Source organism: Neofelis nebulosa, chromosome 5 (assembly GCF_028018385.1).
Source record: "Neofelis nebulosa isolate mNeoNeb1 chromosome 5, mNeoNeb1.pri, whole genome shotgun sequence".
NCBI lineage: Eukaryota > Metazoa > Chordata > Mammalia > Carnivora > Felidae > Neofelis > Neofelis nebulosa.
Window position 1 is genome coordinate 100,402,606 of NC_080786.1, and position 20,809 is coordinate 100,423,414.

Genomic DNA, 20,809 nt, shown 5'->3' on the forward strand with positions numbered 1-20,809 from the left:
GATCAACCACAATAATGGAGCGGATGCACCTAACCAAGCAGTCTGGCTGACCTGATGATGAATTTAGAACCTACTTTCCATGCAAGTGCACAGAATAAACAAAACACCAGAGCTCTTTGCCCCAAAATTTCTGTGCATCTCTATTTAATTCTTTCCAACTAGACTGGGCACAGCTATACACAGAAAATGCCATGTGATTTCTTTTGTAATATCTGTGGTTGTGCACAATCGGGAAGGAAGAGCAAAGTAATAAGGTGGAAGAACAAGGAAGCTGCAATCTTGCTTTCATGATGGGGATATAGGAAAGGGATATAAATTTAGAGCTAATCTAAATAAAGTACAACAAATATGTACTCATTGATACAAATAATTATGTTGTTGGGTACAGGAATTCTCAGATCTGAAAAACAAAGTGGAAGTAAGAATTTAAGAGAGAACACATTCTAACATTCAAAACACTTACTAATAACATGGATCACATAGCTGAAAGGAACTTCAGGCGATCGATCACCTGGCCCCAGTCCCTGCCTTTGCGTTAGTATGGTAATGTTATTCTATTTTACAGATGGTCATCTTAGAGTAGTTGGGCTTGCCTAGTTACACAGCTTCTAAACTGTGTAAAATAATCAAATACCTGTTGTCTAGTTAGTGCTCTACTGATCCTTTTCTTCTCGTCCCACTCTCAAACTGACTTTGCTATATGTAAAAGGCTTCACATGGAGAACTAGGACCAATAAAAATCCTATTTATTATCAAAATGCCTGAATTTATTCTTGAAAGAAACTTAAAATACATTTTGGCAACAATGGCAACAGAAATCTTCATTTTATAAATTAAGGGAAATAAATACACAAATTCCCCCAAACTGAGTAACAGGTAAAAGCAAAAGCCCAAATTTTAATTCTGATTACTAATGGATTCCTAAATTGGCATGGAGAACACCAAGAGAGATGAGAAACATCCCTAGTATTATCAGTCATAGATAGCATTTATCGTTGGGAGAATGTATTTTCTACCCTTAAAGAACTCGTTGGTTAAATGATAGGACTGACAGAAAAAGAAAATCATACAAACAGAATACATTTACTACATTAAAGCAGGTGCAGGAAAAAGTAGGGCACTGAGTATACAATTTTCTGAGAATGTGGGGCACCTGGGTGGCTCAGTTGGTTAAATATCCAACTTTTGACTTCTGCTTAGGTCATGATCTCATGATTTGTGGGATTAAGCCCTGCATCGGGCTCTGTGCTGGAAGCACGGAGCCTGCTTGGGATTCTATCTGTCCCTTTCTCTTTGTCCCTCCCCCATCCCACTCACCTGTGCACTCTCTCTCAAAATAAATAAATAAACATTTTTGAAAAAACACAGTGAGCAGCAGATTGGTAACTCAGTATTCAGATGATTCTGGTGAAACCTCAGGGAGACCACTGAGAGTAATGAAAAACTAACACTGATAAGGAAATGATAAAAACATTAGTTCTGGGATTCATTTCTCTGTGTTTTTCTAATGCTATTTTCTATCATATTTACTTACAGGCTGAAGGTAGGAAATGACATAGAAGACAATTAAATTATCCAGGAAATAAAGAAAGGCAGGAATGGACCACTTCATGAAATTAGAGAATTCTTTCCAGGAAGCACATCTCAAGTTTCTACTTTGATGATCTTCTAAAGAAAGAAAGACAGCAATAAACAAAGAATATTGATGAGAATGCCCATATTTTTAGACAAAGCAAGTTGTATTTGATTACTGATACAATTCTTTGAAAGAGGTTTTATGAACTTACTTTTATCAGTGACTATTAGCCTTAAGAAATTAAACACAATATAAGATTTCATTTATGGTCTCTCTTTCTTCAACTCCCCACCAGACCTCATCACTGACAATCAGCAACACCCTGAGGAATACTGATTCTCCTAATTCCTGTTAACTTGAGATAGAAACACCACTTAGAACAACTCAGGATACTATGGTTTTATTTACTACTATGAGAGCCTAAAGCAAAGAAAGAAGTTAGAATCCAGAGAAAATAAATCAAGTATTTATGTTGGGATTTTTCCCCCCAGGGGGAATCAGGAAAAGGAGTACCAGGTGAAGATTTATACATACAGGAGCAAATTAAATTTTGCTAATCCTGGTATGAGTTATGATCCCATCTCCAGAGTTCCAAGAACTCAGGAAGGTACTGTAACCAGAGAATATAAAATAACATGCAAAAATAGAAAACAATTTAAGTCCTGCAAATTCATGAGATTAAGAAATATATTCCACCAACTAGAATCTTTGCACAAACTGACACTTTTAAGAATAAAACAGAAATCTTCTTGGAAAAGACTTTTAATACTTTGAATTCTGTTTACTTCATATGTGAAGGCAGATCACAGAACAGAGAAAGGTAAGGCTCAATAAATGGGGAACTAAGATGAAGAATTAATACACAGGAAGAGCCACAAAAGGCTAGATGCTTTAGATTTGAGGAAGGGATGAGTATCCCTGCTTGATAATTGATGAGACTGGAACTCAGAGAAGTTAAAATAATCCCACCCTAGAATATAGTCTCCAATCCACTCTGCTACCTCCCTTGCAGGAAATGGGGACTGTTTTTGCAATGTGCTACATATCAAATCAGACAGCAGTGATTTAGAAAATCCTGAATTTGAGTAAAAATGAACTTGCTGTGTGCTCCAACAAAGGAACAAGTAACAAGGTAGAGTGATGGCCAAGACATGAGGAAAACATGGGCTGGAGTCCTGGCTCTGCCCCCTCCTACCTACCACTGCATAACATCTGTTCTTTTGAGCCTGTCCTTGCTTTTGCAAAACATGGGTAACTGTACGTATGTTTGTATCTTAGTGTCCTCATATATAAAATTACTGGGCTAGACTAAATGACATAAAATCTTCCTTTTAGTTTTCCTAAAATGTTTTGATTCTGTGATTTTTAACAAGTATAGGGGCGCCTGGGTGGCTCAGTCGGTTAAGCGTCCGACTTCAGCTCAGGTCATGATCTCACAGTCCATGAGTTCGAGCCCCGCATCGGGCTCTGTACTGACAGCTCGGAGCCTGGTGTCTGCTTCAGATTCTGTGTCTCCCTCTCTCTGACCCTCCTCCGTTCATGTTCTCTGTCTCAAAAATAAAAAAAAATAAAAAAAATAAAAATTAACAAGTATAGAGTTCAAGACTTCAAGACTCACCTTTCTTTAAAATCCATAATGACACAAGCACACAGAAAACCAGTTTCACCAATTCTGAGCACACGTTCACAGTAGTTGGAAGATAATCATACTTGTTCTCTGAAATGTAACAGGCATTTTTTAACTATAAATTTTGTGCTATATAATGCTTGTATACAGGTAATAATTTATATCTGTTTTTAAACTTAAAAGCTGGATTTTAATACTGGTTATATTAAACTTCATCCAATTGGCTTTCTTCTCTTGGATTTTTTTAATCAATTCACCTAATGTATTAGCTATTTTAGTTTTAAAACACATTCAGTGTTTTATTATTCTTGAGTTTCTCATCTTTTCACCCAAGTTGCTGATAAATATGTTGAGGAGGATAAGGCTATGGGCACAGAAGGCTTTGTGGTATGGCATTAGACATGACCGTTATTTAGCACTGAGAGCCTGACTCATCAAAAAGCTATGAATTTAACTGGCGGAATTATGACCCAGCCTATGGTTCCTCTTGTGTCATTTGTTTGCCTTGCTACAATCAAAGTAAATGGTCTGTGATAGTCCCTTAACTTGGAATCTTCCTATCTGTTTTGCATCACAGCACATACAGAAAACAGTATTGGTCTGGCACTCTGGAATAAATGGTACGTTGGGGTAAAAGGAGCCAAGAGGCAACTGTCCAGAGCTCTGGCTACCTCTAGGGCTGAGAGGAAATACTCTGATATATCAAAACCCACTGATGAGTTGGAAAGATCACTTATAAGTCAATCTAATCAGAAAATGAGGTTAGGTTTGTATGCCTTGGTCTTAGCTGTTACGTCTGTTCCAAATGCTTACAAACAACTTGCTGTAAAATTTTGCCAAGGACAAACATAAACTTTAGTAGGTCCTATTTTAAGGAGTGCATTTTTCCTATCATTTGAAACATTTCCTTATTTTCCTTGGCCATGATATGAAAAACCAAAACTGGCCAAGTACAGGGGGACAATGCCAACTCAACACTCTTTCTATCCAGAACACCTTTTTTCTTTTTTTTCCTGTGGTTTCCCTTGACCTTCTCAACCTAAACACAGTCGATTCTTTATTCATCTCTAATCCTTTTGTGCTACCTATAAACCTTTATAACAGTACCTGTCACATTATATTATAGTTACTTCTTCTGTGTATGTCTTACCCTTGGAATGTAAGCTCCTTATGAGAAAGGGCCCATGTCAGTCATCTTGATAAAACTGGCAGTTAATGGTATTCTGCACTTGGTAGGCACTTGATAAATGTTCTCCTGAATTTAATATTTGCCTGTTAAACTTTCTCCATCATTCAAAGCCTAATTAAAACATCTCCTCCTCCCTTCTCTGAGCTTAAACCTAGACTGAAATCACACTCTACTATCTTCCACTAATACTTTGCATTGATCTCTATGATACACACATGAGGGAACATGCACACACAAGAATGGAGGCAGAGGTCTTCAGATTAGAAGTCTCAAACTCGTACCACTGCTCCAGAACTCACTTTGACTTTTATTTACTTTTAAATCATATTTCTCTCATAGTAGATCCCAAACTATGATTCAGCATCATGTGGTACCTCCTTCCACTTAACCTTCTGCTGACACTCATACACCGAATCGACACTGCATTCATCCTTACTGATCTCCCATTAGTCCAAAGAAACAGGCCATAGCCCCAGGATGACCCCTTCTCCCCTTTAAAACTTTCCTTTCTCTTCAGGAACTTTGCTTCAGTGAGTATTTCTTCTTCTGGCTTCAGTGTATCTCTTTTATCTTTCTATTAACTGGCTTGCTCCCCTTGGCCTTTAAGGATGCTCAAACTGTCCCATCCGAAAAACAAAATATACGATCCCACCCCTGCCCCAGCTACCATACTTTCTCCTTCTTTCCCTAAAACAGCATCAACATTCATTATCTCCATTGTACCCACTTTCCATTCAGGTCTTCTTCCCAAGCAATCAGGTTTCTGATCCCATCACTTTATTCAAACTACCTGGTCTCTGAGATTACCAAACATCTTTTAATTTCTAATTCCAAAGGGCATGCTTGAACCCCTATCTACTATGATGTTGCAATTTCCTCTGTCTTCAAACTTATTTCCTTCCCTTCTATGAATCATGTGCATTTAGTTCTCTTATTTCTTTGATGATTCTTTCCTAACATCTGAGTGTCAGCATGCCTCTTAAATGTTGGCTTCCTTGGAGTTGTATCCTTGGCTCTCATTTTCTCATTCTGTGTGCTTACCCTGAAAAAGCCCTCTGGCTCCTACGGTTTTAAATAGCAATTTAATATTCATGTCTCCAAATCTGTATTCTGGAACATTAACGCTCACTAAACATATCCACATGAAGTACTTCTTCCTATTTATAGATTTAATTCGTATTTCCTTCATATATGTGATGTGCTAGATAGTGCAGAATATGGCAACGAACAAGGACATAGCTCCTGACTTCACAGAAGGTACCTAACTAAAACTGTTCAATCTTTCTGAATTCTGTCCTATCTGCTTATTCCTACTAATAGCTTCCATCTTAGCTGAGAGCATCATCAATCCACTTAGCACCCAAACAGGAAACCTCTGAGCTGTCCAATATTTCACGTCCTTTAGTCTCTACATTCAATATTCTCTGAGTCCTGTCTTTTCTCATGTTTAGTATATTTCTTGAATCTATCCTCTCTTCTCTATTCCTACCTCCAAAGCCATGGTTAGTCTTCTTAATCTGTGGCTTGTATTTGCAGTAACCCCAACTGGCTACTCTGCATCCAGTCTCTTCCCAAGTCCGTCCTCTATTCAGCTAGTGTAACAGTCTCTCTCATTCTGTTTATAATCCTTCAAGCATTCCTTATTCCCCAGACTCTAGAGCCTAGAAAATAAAGTCCCAGTTCCCTAGCGTGGCATATGAAGTCCCTTAGTAATCTGAACATTACTTCCTCTCTGGTCATATGCATGCGTTCCTTCCTCCTCTCCTTCAAGTCCTTAAACTTTTTGCTCAGTCATTCTGAAGTACATGTTCTTACAATCCATCCTGCTTTTCTTTTTTTTTTAAACATATCTATTTGATTCTATGGATTGTTGCTTCTGTTTTGAATACCACTGCCCACCTGTCCTCTTGTGGATCAACTTCACCTTCTCAGGGAAGTATTCCCTAATCCCTTTGTACTCCACATCCTCCCGTCCCAGAGAGAACATAGCACTTTCTACATAAAACTATCTCCACACCTTTGGTATAGGGCTGCATTTATTATACTGTAATTTCATGACGTTTCAAATGTACAGCTCTCCTCTAATAAACTGAATTCTTGAGAACTACGACTATGTCTTACACGCTTTGAATTTTGTTACTAATATTTAGCCTACTGCCCAAGACAGAAATGTTAACCGAAGTAGAGACTTATATACACATCTGACTCCCCAAGCAGACCATTAAGGGTCATGATGTCATACTTCTATGTGTCCTGAATAACTAGTGAGAGGCTCTCAATACAGCTTTGTAGAATTAAACTGTTTGTCTAAATCCAAATTCCTACATTAAAAAAACAAAACAAAACACAGAAGACTTCTTAGCTAATAATTTCAAAGATTTCAAAGCAAATAATCTGTACTGCCTCAATGATATAGTAATTAAGTCTAACTCACAAATGCCAAGTGACCAAATATATCCTCCTATTTCAAAGTAAGTTATAATTACACATATTGCTATAGGTCCAGAAATACCTGTTGATTAAAATAATAGTCAGATGTTATGATCTGTTCTGTAAAGGGTGTGACACTGTATTTAACCCAAATTTCACTCAGCAGGAAAAATTTTTCTTGCTAAGGAATAAAAGGTTAAAGAATCAAACTTAAACACGCTTTGCCCTTCACATGAAGCAGAATACTTGCCAGGGTATTTTCTCTATTTTACATACAAGGAGACCAGCAACAGGAGACGTAACGTGTGATTAGATGCAAGTGTTCCATATATTCCAAGTCTTCACTTACCTTCATTGGCTGAGTATTTTACCAGTAGGATTCGACTTGAGCTCAAAGCAATGAATATGGTGCCTAGTAGGAATGTATACATCGCTGGCAAGGAGCACAATATGGGATGATCACAGCACTTGCTTTCCATTCCACTGGTTTTTAATGGTCTTAAAGAGAACATATTTGTGAGCAACACTGTTGGTAGATAAAGCATAGTACAAATACCACTGATTAGTGAGGAACAGAAAAGCAATTTTTTAGATGTTTGGCTACAGTTGTATCCAAACCAAGAAAATTGAGGAGAACCAGAGAAAAGGGAAAGAAAATGAAAGTGTCAAAAGTTGTTGTTGTTGGGGGGGGGGGGGGACTCCAAAGTCAGAAAGGCAGCGCCAGACTGGAAGTGCTGCTAAAAGTAGCAAGTGAGCAATTGACACCTGGGGACTGCAGAATTTTGCAGAAAGCCAATTTTAGCTTCCATTCCTATTAGCAACTTTGCCCTAGAGGAGAATTTCAGATTTCCCTTCACCTCAGTAGCAGCTCTTCCCTAGAAAGAGGGACAATTCATTACAATAATGACCGAAAGGGGAATATCTGAAACAGTGTTGTGAATCTGCACCTAACTAGTGTTAAAAGTACAAGAGAGCTTAGAAATCAATGACTCTAGAGTCCTCTTCTGACATGTTGAGGGCACTAAACTCTAGGCTGAGTAACTTGTCCAAAGCCTGCCTGCCTGTGTAAGGGATAGCGCATAGGGCCGGGAGGACCGGTGAGAGATGGGCTTGAAACGTCAACACCGACAGCCCACCAGCGCGCAAACGTAGAGGTAAAAAAGACGCCTCCCCTACCGAAGGAAGGCAGGTTTCCCTCCAGGCACGGCGTGGGGGGAGAGAGAGAGACAGAGAGAGAGAGAGAGAGAGAGAGAGAGAGAGAGAGAGAGAGAGAGCGAGCGAGCGAGCGAGCGAGAGAGAGAGCCTTCTTGTCACACATGCGCAGTAGGGATCTCGAGCGGCGCGCCCTCCCCTCATACGCACGCGCATTTCTTTGCCAGCCGGGCGAGGTTACCTCTGTCCGTCCAAAGGGTTTTTGGTGGAAGAGCGCACATCCTACAGATGAAACAGTAACTGTGTAGCTCTGCAGAGGCAGCAATAGCTTTTAGGGTCCATGGTCGGGGAAACTACGGGAGGGAAAGAAAGGCGAAAACCCCAGCCCCTGAACCTCCTATTCCGGAACAAAAAAGCACAACTACGTCCAGACTAGGAAAGAGCGGACCTGGCACCCATTGCGCAGGCGCGCTCAGTGTTACGCTTCCGGAGGGAGGGGAGAAGAGGACTGAGCCCGCCCCAGTGAGCCCTCTCTCGCGTCACGTGGCGGGAGAGTCCTGTGTCACGTGAGGCCCAGGTAGCGGCGGAGCTACGGCAAGAGAGAGAAGGGGAAGCCGGAAGGGGCGCGAGTGAAGCGAGGGGGAGAAGACAGCTCCCGAGGAGGCGAGGGGTGCGCGTGCGCCCGCCTCTCCCCCCAACTCTCCCCTCGTCCCCGCCGCCCTCCCTTGCGGCTGGGGAGACACCTAGGCCCGGTCCTCTGCGCGCTGCCTGGGTTGTGAGCAGCGTGCGCCCTGCCCTCGCGATTGGCGCAGCCGCCCCTCCCCCTCGTCCCGTCCGTCCCGTCGCGTCCCGTCCCCTCTGGTGCCGCCGGCTGGGTGCCGATGCGCGTCGGGGACAGCGGGGATTTTTTCTGACTCCCGGTCCCTGCCCCCGCTGCCTTTCCCACCCCATCGCGGGGCCGGCCGCTTCTCCGGCCCCAGGATGCAGAATGTGATTAACACGGTGAAGGGAAAGGCACTGGAAGTGGCTGAGTACCTGACCCCGGTCCTCAAGGTAAGCCAGGCCGGGCTTGCCCAGGGCTGTCAGGTACACGCTCAACTCCGCAGGGACTGAGGACCCGGCGCCGGGAGGGACACCGTGTTTTCCGGAGGGGGAAAGTGTAGGAAGGTGGTAAGGGTGGGATGGGACACAGGCAAAGGCGCAGCCCCACCGGAGGTGTTATCCAGCTGCTCTGTAGGGCTTTCGGGCTCTTCAGGTAAACTTGGAGCACTGCTGTCGCCACCCGTCAGAGCTCAGCGCGTCTGGGTACGTCAAGTTGGAAGGTGGTCCGCAGCTGAGTAGATTTGAGAATGTTAAATCTTAACATCGGAAGTCTTTTGAACTTTTTAAACGAGCGTATTGCTTATCTTTTTAAAAACGAAATCAGTATTTGGTATTAAAATGACATGTCACTATTCCTCAAATTTCATAGAAAGTCTCTTATGATTAGGAGTTTGAAATAGTAAATTGTGACTGAGGTCTCATCTTGTTAGATTTCAGAGAACACTGTGAAGTGCAACATTATCTCCAACAGTACCATTGAACCTACCAGGCAAAACCTCCCTTTCCTGAGTTTTTTAAATAGCCGAAAAACTATTTGTAAATCTTGGATTTAAGTGATAATAAGGAGCAGCTTGACGCTCCTAGATATACTTATTTTTTTGCATTGTCAGTACGGCGTTTTTAAAGTAAAATTTGTAGCATACTGGTTTTAAAGCAGTGACTTTATTTTCAAAGATAAATTTCTACAAGTGCGTTCAAGTTTTGATTAGTCTTAAAATTTAAGTTTGTTGTCATTGTTTTTCCTTTCTGAAAACTGAGCAATGAGAATAAATGAATAGGGAGTTCTTAAGTGCTTTTATTATTTTTTTAAGCTTTCAGTAAAAATTTTACAAATCTTACGGTAGGGATGAAATACCCATGGAAATGGTTGGTCCTCTTTATTCAAGAAGTTATTCTGGTATGCTAGGAATAGTGGGTAGCTTTATTTTGCTCCCTTTCCATGACAAAGGGAAATGTTAGCCCTGTACTTACTTTTTTAATATTTATTTCCAAGACGGATTTTAAAATGATACCTTGTTGGCCAAGTAAAAAAAAAGGGGGGGGGGGGATAAGTTTATAAATGAGAATTCCAACTCTTGCTATGCTTTTATATATGTTATATGATATATATATATATATTTTTTTACAGTGAAATCCCTTGTAATTAAAATAACTCATTCAACTCTGAAATTGAAAATAATTTTGACATTTAAATCAAATGAGTCTTTTGCATATTATGTCATTTTTCAGAAATATGTCTACCAAGGTATGTAGCATTGAAATAATACATATTCTTAAACTTTTTTTTTCCCAAGGAAAAGAAAAAGTTCCCAAATTAAATATAAAACTGTTTTATTGGCCAGTTGTATTTTATTGAACTTAGAATTATATTTTGAAGAATCATTTTACTTATTCTCCAAACTGAAAAGTGTTAACTTGTCAGAATGTACTTGTTAGTGTGTATTTTTAGTAATAAGGAAAGCAGAATTATTGATCCTTTCCTTGCCTGTCCCTGTTTACAGAGAGAATCCTGTAGTTTCCTACTAGACATAAGATGGCAAGGAAGAAAAACCAAATCCCTTGAAAGAAACAGTGACTTATCCTAGCAAGTAGAAATTAAGAAAAGTCATGGCACAGTAAAGGCCACAGTCCTTTCAATGATCTTCAAGCCTCTACTTGATTGGGAGAGACCCTTATCTCAACTGCTACTTTATTCCTTGCTCACTTTGGCTTAAGCCATCTAGTCTGTCCTGTTTGTTTCTCCGTTTAATGCTCTCTTGCCTTGTGTTTTTGTATTTGCCACTCCATCTGCCTAAAATGCTCTTTTACAGCTGTGTGGCTTGTTCATTTTTTTTAAGGTCTCTGCTCAGTAGTCACCTATCAGGGAAGTCTTTGTTTTCTCACCATCCTATTTTAAATAGCCATCTCTTTTCCTCCACCCCTGACCAGTTTCCTCTCTGCCTCATTTTTCTTCGTGGTTTTCATTACCATTTGGCTTTTCTCCTTCTACTAGAGTTTAAATTCCTTATGAGGACAAGGATCAGTTTGGTCTATTTTATTCACTCCTGTAGCCCCATTACTTCAAATAGTGCCTGGCACATATTGGTCATTCTAAATACGTGTTGAATGAATAATGTTCATAAATGAATTCTTTCATTTTTGTAGACTGTACTACAAAATCTTACATTTAACTTAAAATTTAGAAACATTTGGTAAATAGCATCTTTGCTTTGGAGGAGAAAATATTGTATCAATATCTTGGTGATACAATAATGGGAAAGGACTAAATAATTTATGACCTCTAGATTTGGGTTCTAATATTACTCCATTGAAATGAGATGTTGGAGATGTTGACTAAATAGTAAAAAGTCTAAACATTTTTAAGACATCTTTATCGTTCTGTAAAATAAAGATGTGTACAAAATCATTGTGAGACTTAATGTATAAACCTTTGGATGCTTTTCCAAAGAGCTTTGCTCTATTATAGCACTGATCAAATTGTAATTATTTCATGTCAGTTTCCTTCATTAGACTTGTATATTCCTCTAGGTACCAGTGATACATTCTTTTTTGTATGTGCTCCTTTGCCTAGAAGGGTACCAGGCAGATACTTGCCCACAAACATCTTTAATTTGAAAGCGAAAGTGTAATATGTTAATTCTTTTTGCTCTTTTTAGGAATCAAAATTTAAGGAAACAGGTGTAATCACACCAGAAGAGGTGAGTGTTAAAGATATTCTGAAACTGTTATGTCTTACAATTATATTAAACTGTGTGGCTTTTTTGTTTTATAAGAAAATATCTTAAAGTTTAATTTTGATTTGATTAAGATTAGATTCTTTTGACTATATTAGCAGTTTTATAGGGACTTCTACTTCCTATGTGAGAAGAAGATGTAACTTCCCTCTCAGTTTGCCACTTCTCATATTTCTCTGTAGTTCCTCTTGATTTAGAAATGGTGGGAGAGGGAATGGAAAATATTCCTGGTCACTTACCCCTCACTTATATTTGTGTTATATTGAAGCTGTGCAGGGAGCTCTTGTGGTGTTTGCTGTGTCTTGCCTTTGTCTGCATCAAACATGAGATTTCATGGCTCTTCATTTGGAAACTTTGGCTTACTGCTTGTATGTTTTCTTTCGGTATTTAGCTTAAATATTTTATTGCTACATACTTAAGGCTGACTTTTTTCTCACAATTCTTTAACTTTTTCTACTAACCAAGTAATGTTGAGTCTACCTAATGCTGAAACTGATGGCTATTTTATAGGCCAGTTGTGTTTTATTGAACTTTTAATATAGAATTAGGTTTTGAGGAATCATTTTACTTGTTCACCAAATCTATATAATAAAAATGTTCTCTTTTTTTAGGTAGTTTGTTTTGTTATCCTTTGAGAAATAAATACTGTCCTAAAAATCCTTTTACATTCCAGTTTCATGAATAGTTACAGTTGCATCAGACTTACTTTCTTGTCTTAATAAATGGCGAAAATTTTAAGCTTCACCTTTAACTTTCATTAAAAATACCACTGGTTGGCAATAGAACTTTACTTACTGTTTTGAAAAAAACATTTTGAATTGGGCCATGCTTTGTGATCTGGCTGTTGCTAGAAATTCTAAGACCCCGCCTAAGAATTTATTGATCTTTCAGTTTTCAATTGTGATGGAATCTCTTGGGTTCCAAATCCTTGTGAGTTCTGAGAATGGTGTGCTGAACTGATCTTTTTATCTGAAATTGTCTTTATTTTTAGTGAAGACAGATGGCGGTATAGAAAGAACCTGGGAGATCGACCTTCTAGACCCATTTCTCTTAATTTCTCCTTTTCTGACTTGGGCAAATCAGTTAAGCTACTAGACACAGGCCTCATGTTTTCTCGTTTATAAAATGAGGGGTTTTGGCTAGACACTCTCTAAAGGATCGATTCTACCTTAGGCACCAAGAGTTTAATATTTTGAATACCACATAAAATTAAGTTTTGATATTCTTAACTTTCTTGCCAGACAAATGTATAATTTAGACGTAGCTCTTAAAACTATCTGAAATCAAGAGCAGGAATGAAAGTATGCTATTCTTCTTCCACTCTTTGGCTTTATATATGGGAAGATGACTAATTGGTAAATAGACAGTTGGAGTGAGAGATGCAAGTCTGTGGTCATTGGATAGACTTAAGCTAACTGTTTTAAAACAGCTACTCACCATAGAATGAATAACTAACAGTTATACTCCAACAGAGTTGTATCATTAAGTGGTTTATAAATTTCCTCCTTTAAAAAAAAAAATGCAAGGCAAAACTAGCTCAGCTGGGTACCAACCACATAATGCTGGATTGAGATAGAACACAGTTACAGAGTTCAGTTTGATTAGAATGAGTCTCCAGGAGGAAAATAAGACATAATTTACTTTGGATAAATGATATACTGAGTTGATCTATGTATTTGTTTTCTCTTACTGTTTCTGGGCTTCTGGCTGTTAGTCTCCAGCTCTCTTTTGTTTTCATTGAGAGGTATTGGAAGTACTGTGTTTAAAAAGAGAGGTAGACATTAATACAGAATTGTCTGACTAAAATTAATATATATATGTGTGGGGGGGGGGGGGGCTGGATTATCAGTAATACAATAGCTTGAAGGATAAAGTTGCTGACTAAAATGTTAATATTGGTTCTGTCTTGTTGGAATTACTCAGTACAGTGCAATATTTAATCACTGAGACAAACTACAGCTTGAGAAACTTGAGTCTGCCTTGCATTTGTTTCATTTGAGCATATAAAGCATGCAATAAAGGCCATTGCTAATGAGGATAAATGTGTACATATATTAACTATCTGTACAATTCTTTGTTCCTTTATAATTTTTCTTACCTTCTAGTGTTTTTTAGTTTTTTTAATTTTTAAAAAATTTTTTAATCTCTACACCCAATGTGGGGCTCGAACTCACAAACCCAAGATCAAAAGTTGCATGCTCTACCAACTAAGCCAGCTAGGTGCCCCTGTTGTTTTTCAATAGATGCTGCTGGAGGTGCCATGGAATAAAATACTAGAGTCAAGGCAATATCATTAAAGAATTAAGTTTTTGACTGTTTTTGTATTGTATTTTGTTGAGTTAATACTTTTTCAGTAATAAATTAGTTCCTGATAACCACAGAGTTAATGGTAGCATTGGTTACAGTGAACTAAAATGCTTAAAACTTTGGGGAGAGAGTATTGTTTTCATTTGGGTTTTTTGTCTTTACCTAACTAGTTTAAATAATAAAAAGATTCTTTGAAATGAAAGAACAGAAACATTTGAAAAGGGAATATGCTGCTAAATCTTATCTTGTTAATGTATCTTCTCTAAAGAAATTACTCTTAGAATTCTTGTTTTATAAAATTTTACTTTCTTAAACGAAGATAGAGTATTAATGTAGACATTGTTTTCTCAGAAAAGCATTGGAAGATTAAAGGTAACTTTTTTTTTTTTTGGCGTGTAATAACCCATGAACAATGATTTTAAGTTAGAGCTGTTGTGAAACAGAAGTAATTGGGAAAATATGTGCATGTGTATTGCTTGAGTTGGGACACTGCGGTTACGCTTAACAGACTTTCATTTTCTGCTCTCAAGAATAAGCCTGATTCCTGTCTTATAGTAAGATCAGTTCGTGCTCATGTATAATGGAAATTCTCAAAAGCTTAAACTCTTTTCTTTCTCAGTTTTTTATTTCTGAAGAAAAACAAAAACTTGTGCAGTGTTCAACCTGCCCAGAAAGTCCAAGGTGTTAGAGGATTTAATTTCTTAACTGTGTTGGTGTTTTCTGAGTCAATCCAAAAGCTTCTAACCTCTTCTCCATTGTTTGGCACTGCGTTTCTCACTCTTGTTAATATGAAAAAGCTTTCAAAATGGGCTGTTATCTGAATTTAAAAAAAGAACCAAAAAAGAGAAGTGTACACTGTGATGTAGTAAACTATTCTTACATTGTAGGCCTGTGTCTATTTAGTAATTTTTCACAAAGATCTTCTTTGAGTTTTCAACCACTAGCAAGAATCTCTCTTCATCTTACTTATCCATAAAATGGTTTTGACATTTTAAATCCTGCAGTGTTACCTTTGTTCATTTCATGATACAGTATCCTTTTGGCATTATTTAATCCGAAGATAAAAATTGAATTTAAAATAAATAAAGAATAAAAAATAACACTCAATACTTTTTTTCTTCCAAAATTTAAACTTTATGGATGTAAAAAATTTTGCAGTTTTAGTAATAATAAAAAATAAATCACCAGACTGGTAGAGCAGGTTTGGTGTTGTTTGCATTTATGTGATTATTGTGTAACAAGATTACACAGATGGTCACTTTGGTATTTTACCATCTAACATTCAGTGATGTTCAATTTTTCTTTTTCCTTTTTCTTTATATTCCTTCTAAATCCTAAATAGTTTGTGGCAGCTGGAGATCACTTAGTCCACCACTGTCCAACATGGCAATGGTAAGTAATCTTGAGTGAGAAATCGAAAATTAGTAAAAGGTATGACTTCATAATCACGGCAATTTGCAAAATAAATTAGGGCATGAACTTTAGAATGACCAGTTTAACCCTCTTCTAGTAGATTTCTTTGTTAAGCAGTGTGCCCATGATACTTAAAGTAAAATAAAGGCTGACAAATTGGGTGTTATACCTATTTTGTTTTGCTCCATTAGAATAAAAGATATTTTTGAGATAAATGTCTTCCTTTATTAGTATTCACTTTCTTTGTAGTGTCTAGGTCTGATCTTACGGTGGATCTTTAAAAATTAATGTTCAAGAGTTCAATAAATTTGACCAGCTCACTTTTTTTTTTTAACTAAAATGTTTATTGAATATTTTTATAACATTAATAAACACAGACATTTTACAGTCTTATGTTTTTTAATCATAAAACTTTGTATTCACGTTCAAAAGTATGTTCCCATTTTAGGAATTAGCCGAAAAGAAGGTTCATGATACTCATTAAGGTCTTAACTGGAAATTTGCTGGTAATAGGCTTTTTACATTTTAATTTTTTTATTAACACTTTTAATTATAAAATTAATTTAAGCAACTTAGCAGATCTCATAACATATTTTAAATATTCTGAATAATAACAATGTTTTAAAACAAATGCTGTTTCAGTACTTTCAAGTACTTACAGTAAAACTACCTGTGGCTGAAAAAGTGATCCCAATACTGACAGAGCTGTTTTAATTTAAAGGCTAGAATTGTTTTGGAATTACCATCTTGTTTGGATATAAGTGGCTCAACTCCTTCTCCCCCCGCCCCTTTTTTTTTTTAAATTCCCCCAATGACACTTTTACAATTGTTGTTGAAAGGCGTAGTTTTGATTTGGGAGCAGGGGTTCTAAAATTAATAAAGTTAGAACTGATACTGTTTTCCTTCATATCTAAAGAGCTTTAACAGTTAAAACTGTTTTAAGCCAAAGTTGAAACTCTCTTTTATCTGTGGCCTATTCTCTTCTTAATTTTTATATTTGACACATACCCAAAATAGTTGTTACTGCTCTTTGTCAATTGCTCTTTTAGAACGCTGTTTCTTAATGTACAAAAAAAGGCCAAAATGTCAGGTTTATTTTTATGTCCTTGTCTTCCTTACGTGTATTTCTGTTTTGTATTTAGAATTGAGTTAATATGATAGCAGTTGTCTGATGTAGTAAGGGTGATTGATTTTTTTAGATTACAAATTGTTAAAACTATATTTAGCTTGGTTCTAGCCTACAATTTTTTATATTTCAAGTCAAATAGGTATATAAAATTTAAAATAATATACATTTTATAAAAGGAAGTAATTTAGGATTTTCTTTAATAGGTATACATTTTCTTTAGGTTTCTTAGTCATAGTCTTTATTTGTCTAATTAGTTCAAACATATGATTAATAGTAGTATTATGGAGGTTTGGTATATGGTCAGGCTCTTCCTTTAGCAGGTAGTTTATAGTTTCACTTTATGAAATGTGATAGTTGAAATAGTTTTATTGTAACTTAGAAGTTAGTTACTCCAGTGTCCATACTGGCCGAACAGCTGGAGCCAAAGGAGCAATTCATTTTAAACCTGTGCTAGAAAAAGGTAATTTGTATGTTACAGTTTTGTGTCTGCAGGCACCATCATGACCTTGTTGTATATTCTTCACTCAGAACTTAAGGCATTGCCATTTCATTGTTGAATTTGACAGTTGAGAATGGTCTAAAGAAGCCTAGGAGGCTACTAAAAGGTAGTAGGTCATTTCCTGGCTTTATTTTGTGCTCAAATGTATTAAACTTTAGACTGAAGCTCTGATAAGGCAGCAGACTCTCAGTTTTTGCAATAAACCACATGCCGCTCCAGCTCTGGCCAATTCCATTATGAGACCCACAGAAGAATCTTTGAACCAATTCTTGATAGTCCAAAGTAGCTATGAAAAATCAGAAATGGTTATAGCTGGCTCTGACCCACAGAGGGAATAGTGTTGAAGAGCAGGAGCCCTGCTGTTCTGTGTTTTGGTTTTATGACTGTGAGCCATCTGACTTCTTTAAGCTAAAATGGAGATGTTAATATTACCTCTTTGAGTTCTGAGGAGTAAATAAAAGTTAGAGTTTTAAGTCTTACACTTAATAAATACTTGATAAAAGGATTTTTTCTGTTTTCACTCATTATTTTTAACATTATCATCTTGTGACTCAAAGCATCTCTTTTCTCTTAGTTCCAATTTTAATAGAGTGGAAGAAACAAGGATCTTGCCAACCACCTACTTTGTTATGTAATGTCGTGCAACTATTTTTCTGGCCTCCTCTTGGTCTGAAGATGTCTGAAGTAACAATACTTTAGAACTCAAAGTCTGAGATTATACTCACTAAGGAACAACATTTTCTTTTTGTTTGAGGCAAACATAATAGTTGTTTAGTAATTCTGTATTGTTGTCTTTTTTGTCTCATGTGTAATATAAATTCTGTTAGGTCTGTCTGTGTCTCTTAGTACATTTTACTTAGAATGCTGTGTCTTTCCATGCCCTAACATACATCACTTAACAGCATCCTGCCCAAACCAGTCTTGAGACCGTTTTCTCAAGAGTGTGGATTGTGTAGTTTTGGTATTTAGATGTGATAGCTTCTGTTCTGTCTTTGCCTGTTAAAATAGTTCTCATATTTGGTCCTTTTTACTCTTTAAAGGGCTACAGGGGAAGAATTGAAAGTGAAGGCATATCTACCAACAGGCAAACAATTTTTGGTCACCAAAAATGGTAAGAATTACATTGTGTATATCAGTAAATCTTGCACAAAGAGTTATATTTAAAAAAATAAAACTTAATTTATGCTTGAAGCCATACTTACAGCTTCTCTCAGACAGAAACTTAAAAATTTGATGAAGTGCTGTGTTTTCTGTTGCTAGAGTATTTTTTCCTTATTTGGTTTTTACCCTCTTCCTTTTTGTTACTTCTTTTTGCCAAAAAGATCCACTTGTAAGGTGTGGAGGAAAAGGACCCGAGCAGAGTTGGAATTTAATGGCCTTTTTTAAAAGTTGACTTCATAGTCATAATTTTTTTAGCTGTTTGATTCTGATCTCCTTTAGACTTAAACATTTGTCATGAAAAATGAAATTGATACTACCTTTGACATCTAAAAGCTCCAAGCTAAAGATTTTATTATCCATTGTGTCTTTTAAAGATTGCCTTTAGGAACAAAATTGTTTTTTGAAACAAGTGGTTTCTTATTTATGAAAACAGCCTCAGAAGGTTGTTATAGTCCCTATCTAATCACAAAACAGCACATTGATTTTTGTTCTGGTTTATCTATTACAGCAAAGGAAAACATGTATAACATACCAGGTTTTTTTTTCTTTCCTACAGCATATGTTTTATTAGAGTTGATCATTTATATCCTGCTTGTTTTTTAAAGAAATCAGGAGATGAATAGCAATTTCTCAACTCTACATCATGTTTTTACCTTATAATTGTTCAGTTCTAGGTTTATGTGAATAAAAATAACTGTTCACACATATGCTATGTGAAAAACTTGGCTCCAATATTATAGAAGATAGTAAAATTTAGCAGTTACTGACTTTTACATTAGCTTATCCTTTATGAATAGCTGGAACTTAGGTATGAATTATGAAATACATATTGAAAGTTACTGCAGCATTACAAACTGAAGGTCACCTCTACCACCTCTGAGAATGCCAGGTGGTGCCTTCATGTTTTGAGAGTAAAGCCATTAAAATAAGGTATTATTATGCATTAGCCTGAAATTGTACAGTGTCATCTCTGGCTTTAGCCTGCTGTTCTTCACAGACCATCAGGGTAAAGAATACACAGAAACTTTCAAGTAGAGAGGCACTTGGATGGCTCAGTGAGTTAAGCATTGGACTCTTGATATTGGCTTAGGTCATGATCTCATAGTTTGTGGGATTGAGCCCCATGTCAGGTTCTGTGCTGACCATGTGGATCCTGCCTGGGATTCTCTCTCTCCCTCTCTCTCTGCCCCTCCACCTCTTGTGCTCTCGCTCTCTCTCTCTCTCCCCCTCTCCCCCTCTCCCCCTCTCCCTCTCCCCCTCTCCCTCTTCCCCTCTCCCCCTCCCCCTCTCCCTCTCCCCCTCTCCCTCTTCCCCTCTCCCCCTCCCCCTCTCCCTCTCCCCCTCTCCCTCTTCCCCTCTCCCCCTCCCCCTCTCCCCCTCTCCCCCTCTCCCCCTCTCCTTCTCTCCCCCTCCCTCTCCCCCTCTCCCCCTCTCCTTCTCTTCCCCTCCCTCTCTCCCTCTCCCCCTCTCCCTCTCCCCCTCCCCCTCTTCCCCTCTCCCCCTCCCCCTCTCCCCCTCTCCCCCTCTCCTTCTCTTCCCCCCCTCCCCCTCTCCCCCTCTCCCTCTCCCTCTCCCTCTCCCTCTCCCTCTCCCCCTCCCCCTCTCTCCCTCTCCACCTCCCCCTCTCCCTCTGTCAAAATAAGTAAATAAACAAAAAAATTTTTCAGTAGAACTTTTCTACCTGTGTTCTGACAGAGGTATTTAGGGAAAGATAAGTGTGATCATTATGTATTTGTGAGCTGAATATAACTCTTTAAACACTTACTTAAGCACTTACTAGAAATGAAATACAGTATTTCCTTAAAATGGAATAAATTTTCTCTTTTTTTCTAATGGATTCATAGGAAGCAGATTATGTGCTAGTAACTGTATTTGCCACTTGTTTAATAGTGCCATGCTACAAGCGGTGCAAACAGATGGAATATTCAGATGAATTGGAAGCTATCATTGAAGAAGATGATGGTGATGGGGGATGGGTAGATACTTACCATAACACAGGTAAGAGGAGAATAAAACACTGTATTTTAGTCTAAATTGTTTTAAACTCTTTTACAATCTTTTATAACAGCATTGATTTTAAAAAACAACAACAACAAAGGATACATAAGGCACAGTTGTCCCAATACACTTTTACCTGAAAAATAGCAGGAAGACAAATTGGAAAAAAAAAGAAAAAGTGCCTTTGGAGAATACCAAATTTCTATAGTACTGCTACTTCAGTAGCAATTTGAAAATATCCATATCATTTTCTTTATTTCTAAAGAAAGAAAGACAATTAGTATTGCTGAGTATGCATACTGCTTTGCTTTAGAGTTCCTTATTTACATGTCATTCCATTGCTGTGTGATGAACTTTAGGACAGGAACTACGCTTGTATTTATTGTACTCAGAGACCCACATTTAAAATTATTTAATAATTATTTGTTCAGTGACAAACACTGTATACTCTGTGGAGGTAGAGATTCATTGCTGAATCCTCAGTATCTAACA

The 20,809-nt window shown here is 37.6% G+C and overlaps 2 protein-coding genes across 6 annotated transcripts in view; one reads left to right on the forward strand and one right to left on the reverse strand.

Moving 5' to 3' along the window:
• The window catches only part of SLC35A5 (solute carrier family 35 member A5), a 24,930-nt gene extending 12,338 nt beyond the window's left edge, over window positions 1-12,592 (reverse strand). Inside the window, exons 1-6 of one of the 5 annotated variants that reach the window (XM_058731417.1) lie at window positions 12,517-12,592; window positions 9,185-9,307; window positions 8,185-8,327; window positions 7,172-7,320; window positions 3,195-3,293; window positions 1,535-1,668 (exon numbers count right to left, since the gene is read on the reverse strand). In XM_058731417.1, coding sequence (XP_058587400.1) covers window positions 1,535-1,668; window positions 3,195-3,293; window positions 7,172-7,320; window positions 8,185-8,255 — 453 coding nt within the window. In that variant the 5' untranslated portion in view covers window positions 8,256-8,327; window positions 9,185-9,307; window positions 12,517-12,592. Of the gene's footprint in view, window positions 1-1,534; window positions 1,669-3,194; window positions 3,294-7,171; window positions 7,349-8,184; window positions 8,328-9,184; window positions 9,308-12,516 lie in introns of those variants that run through there. The other 4 variants (XM_058731421.1, XM_058731418.1, XM_058731419.1 and 1 more) reach the window with 4 other exon arrangements.
• Window positions 8,896-20,809, forward strand: part of ATG3 (autophagy related 3) — a 26,876-nt gene continuing 14,962 nt past the window's right edge. The window contains exons 1-5 of the mRNA XM_058731422.1: window positions 8,896-9,027; window positions 11,733-11,774; window positions 15,460-15,509; window positions 18,199-18,269; window positions 20,210-20,317. Coding sequence (XP_058587405.1) covers window positions 8,956-9,027; window positions 11,733-11,774; window positions 15,460-15,509; window positions 18,199-18,269; window positions 20,210-20,317 — 343 coding nt within the window. The 5' untranslated portion in view covers window positions 8,896-8,955. The remainder of the gene's footprint in view (window positions 9,028-11,732; window positions 11,775-15,459; window positions 15,510-18,198; window positions 18,270-20,209; window positions 20,318-20,809) is intronic.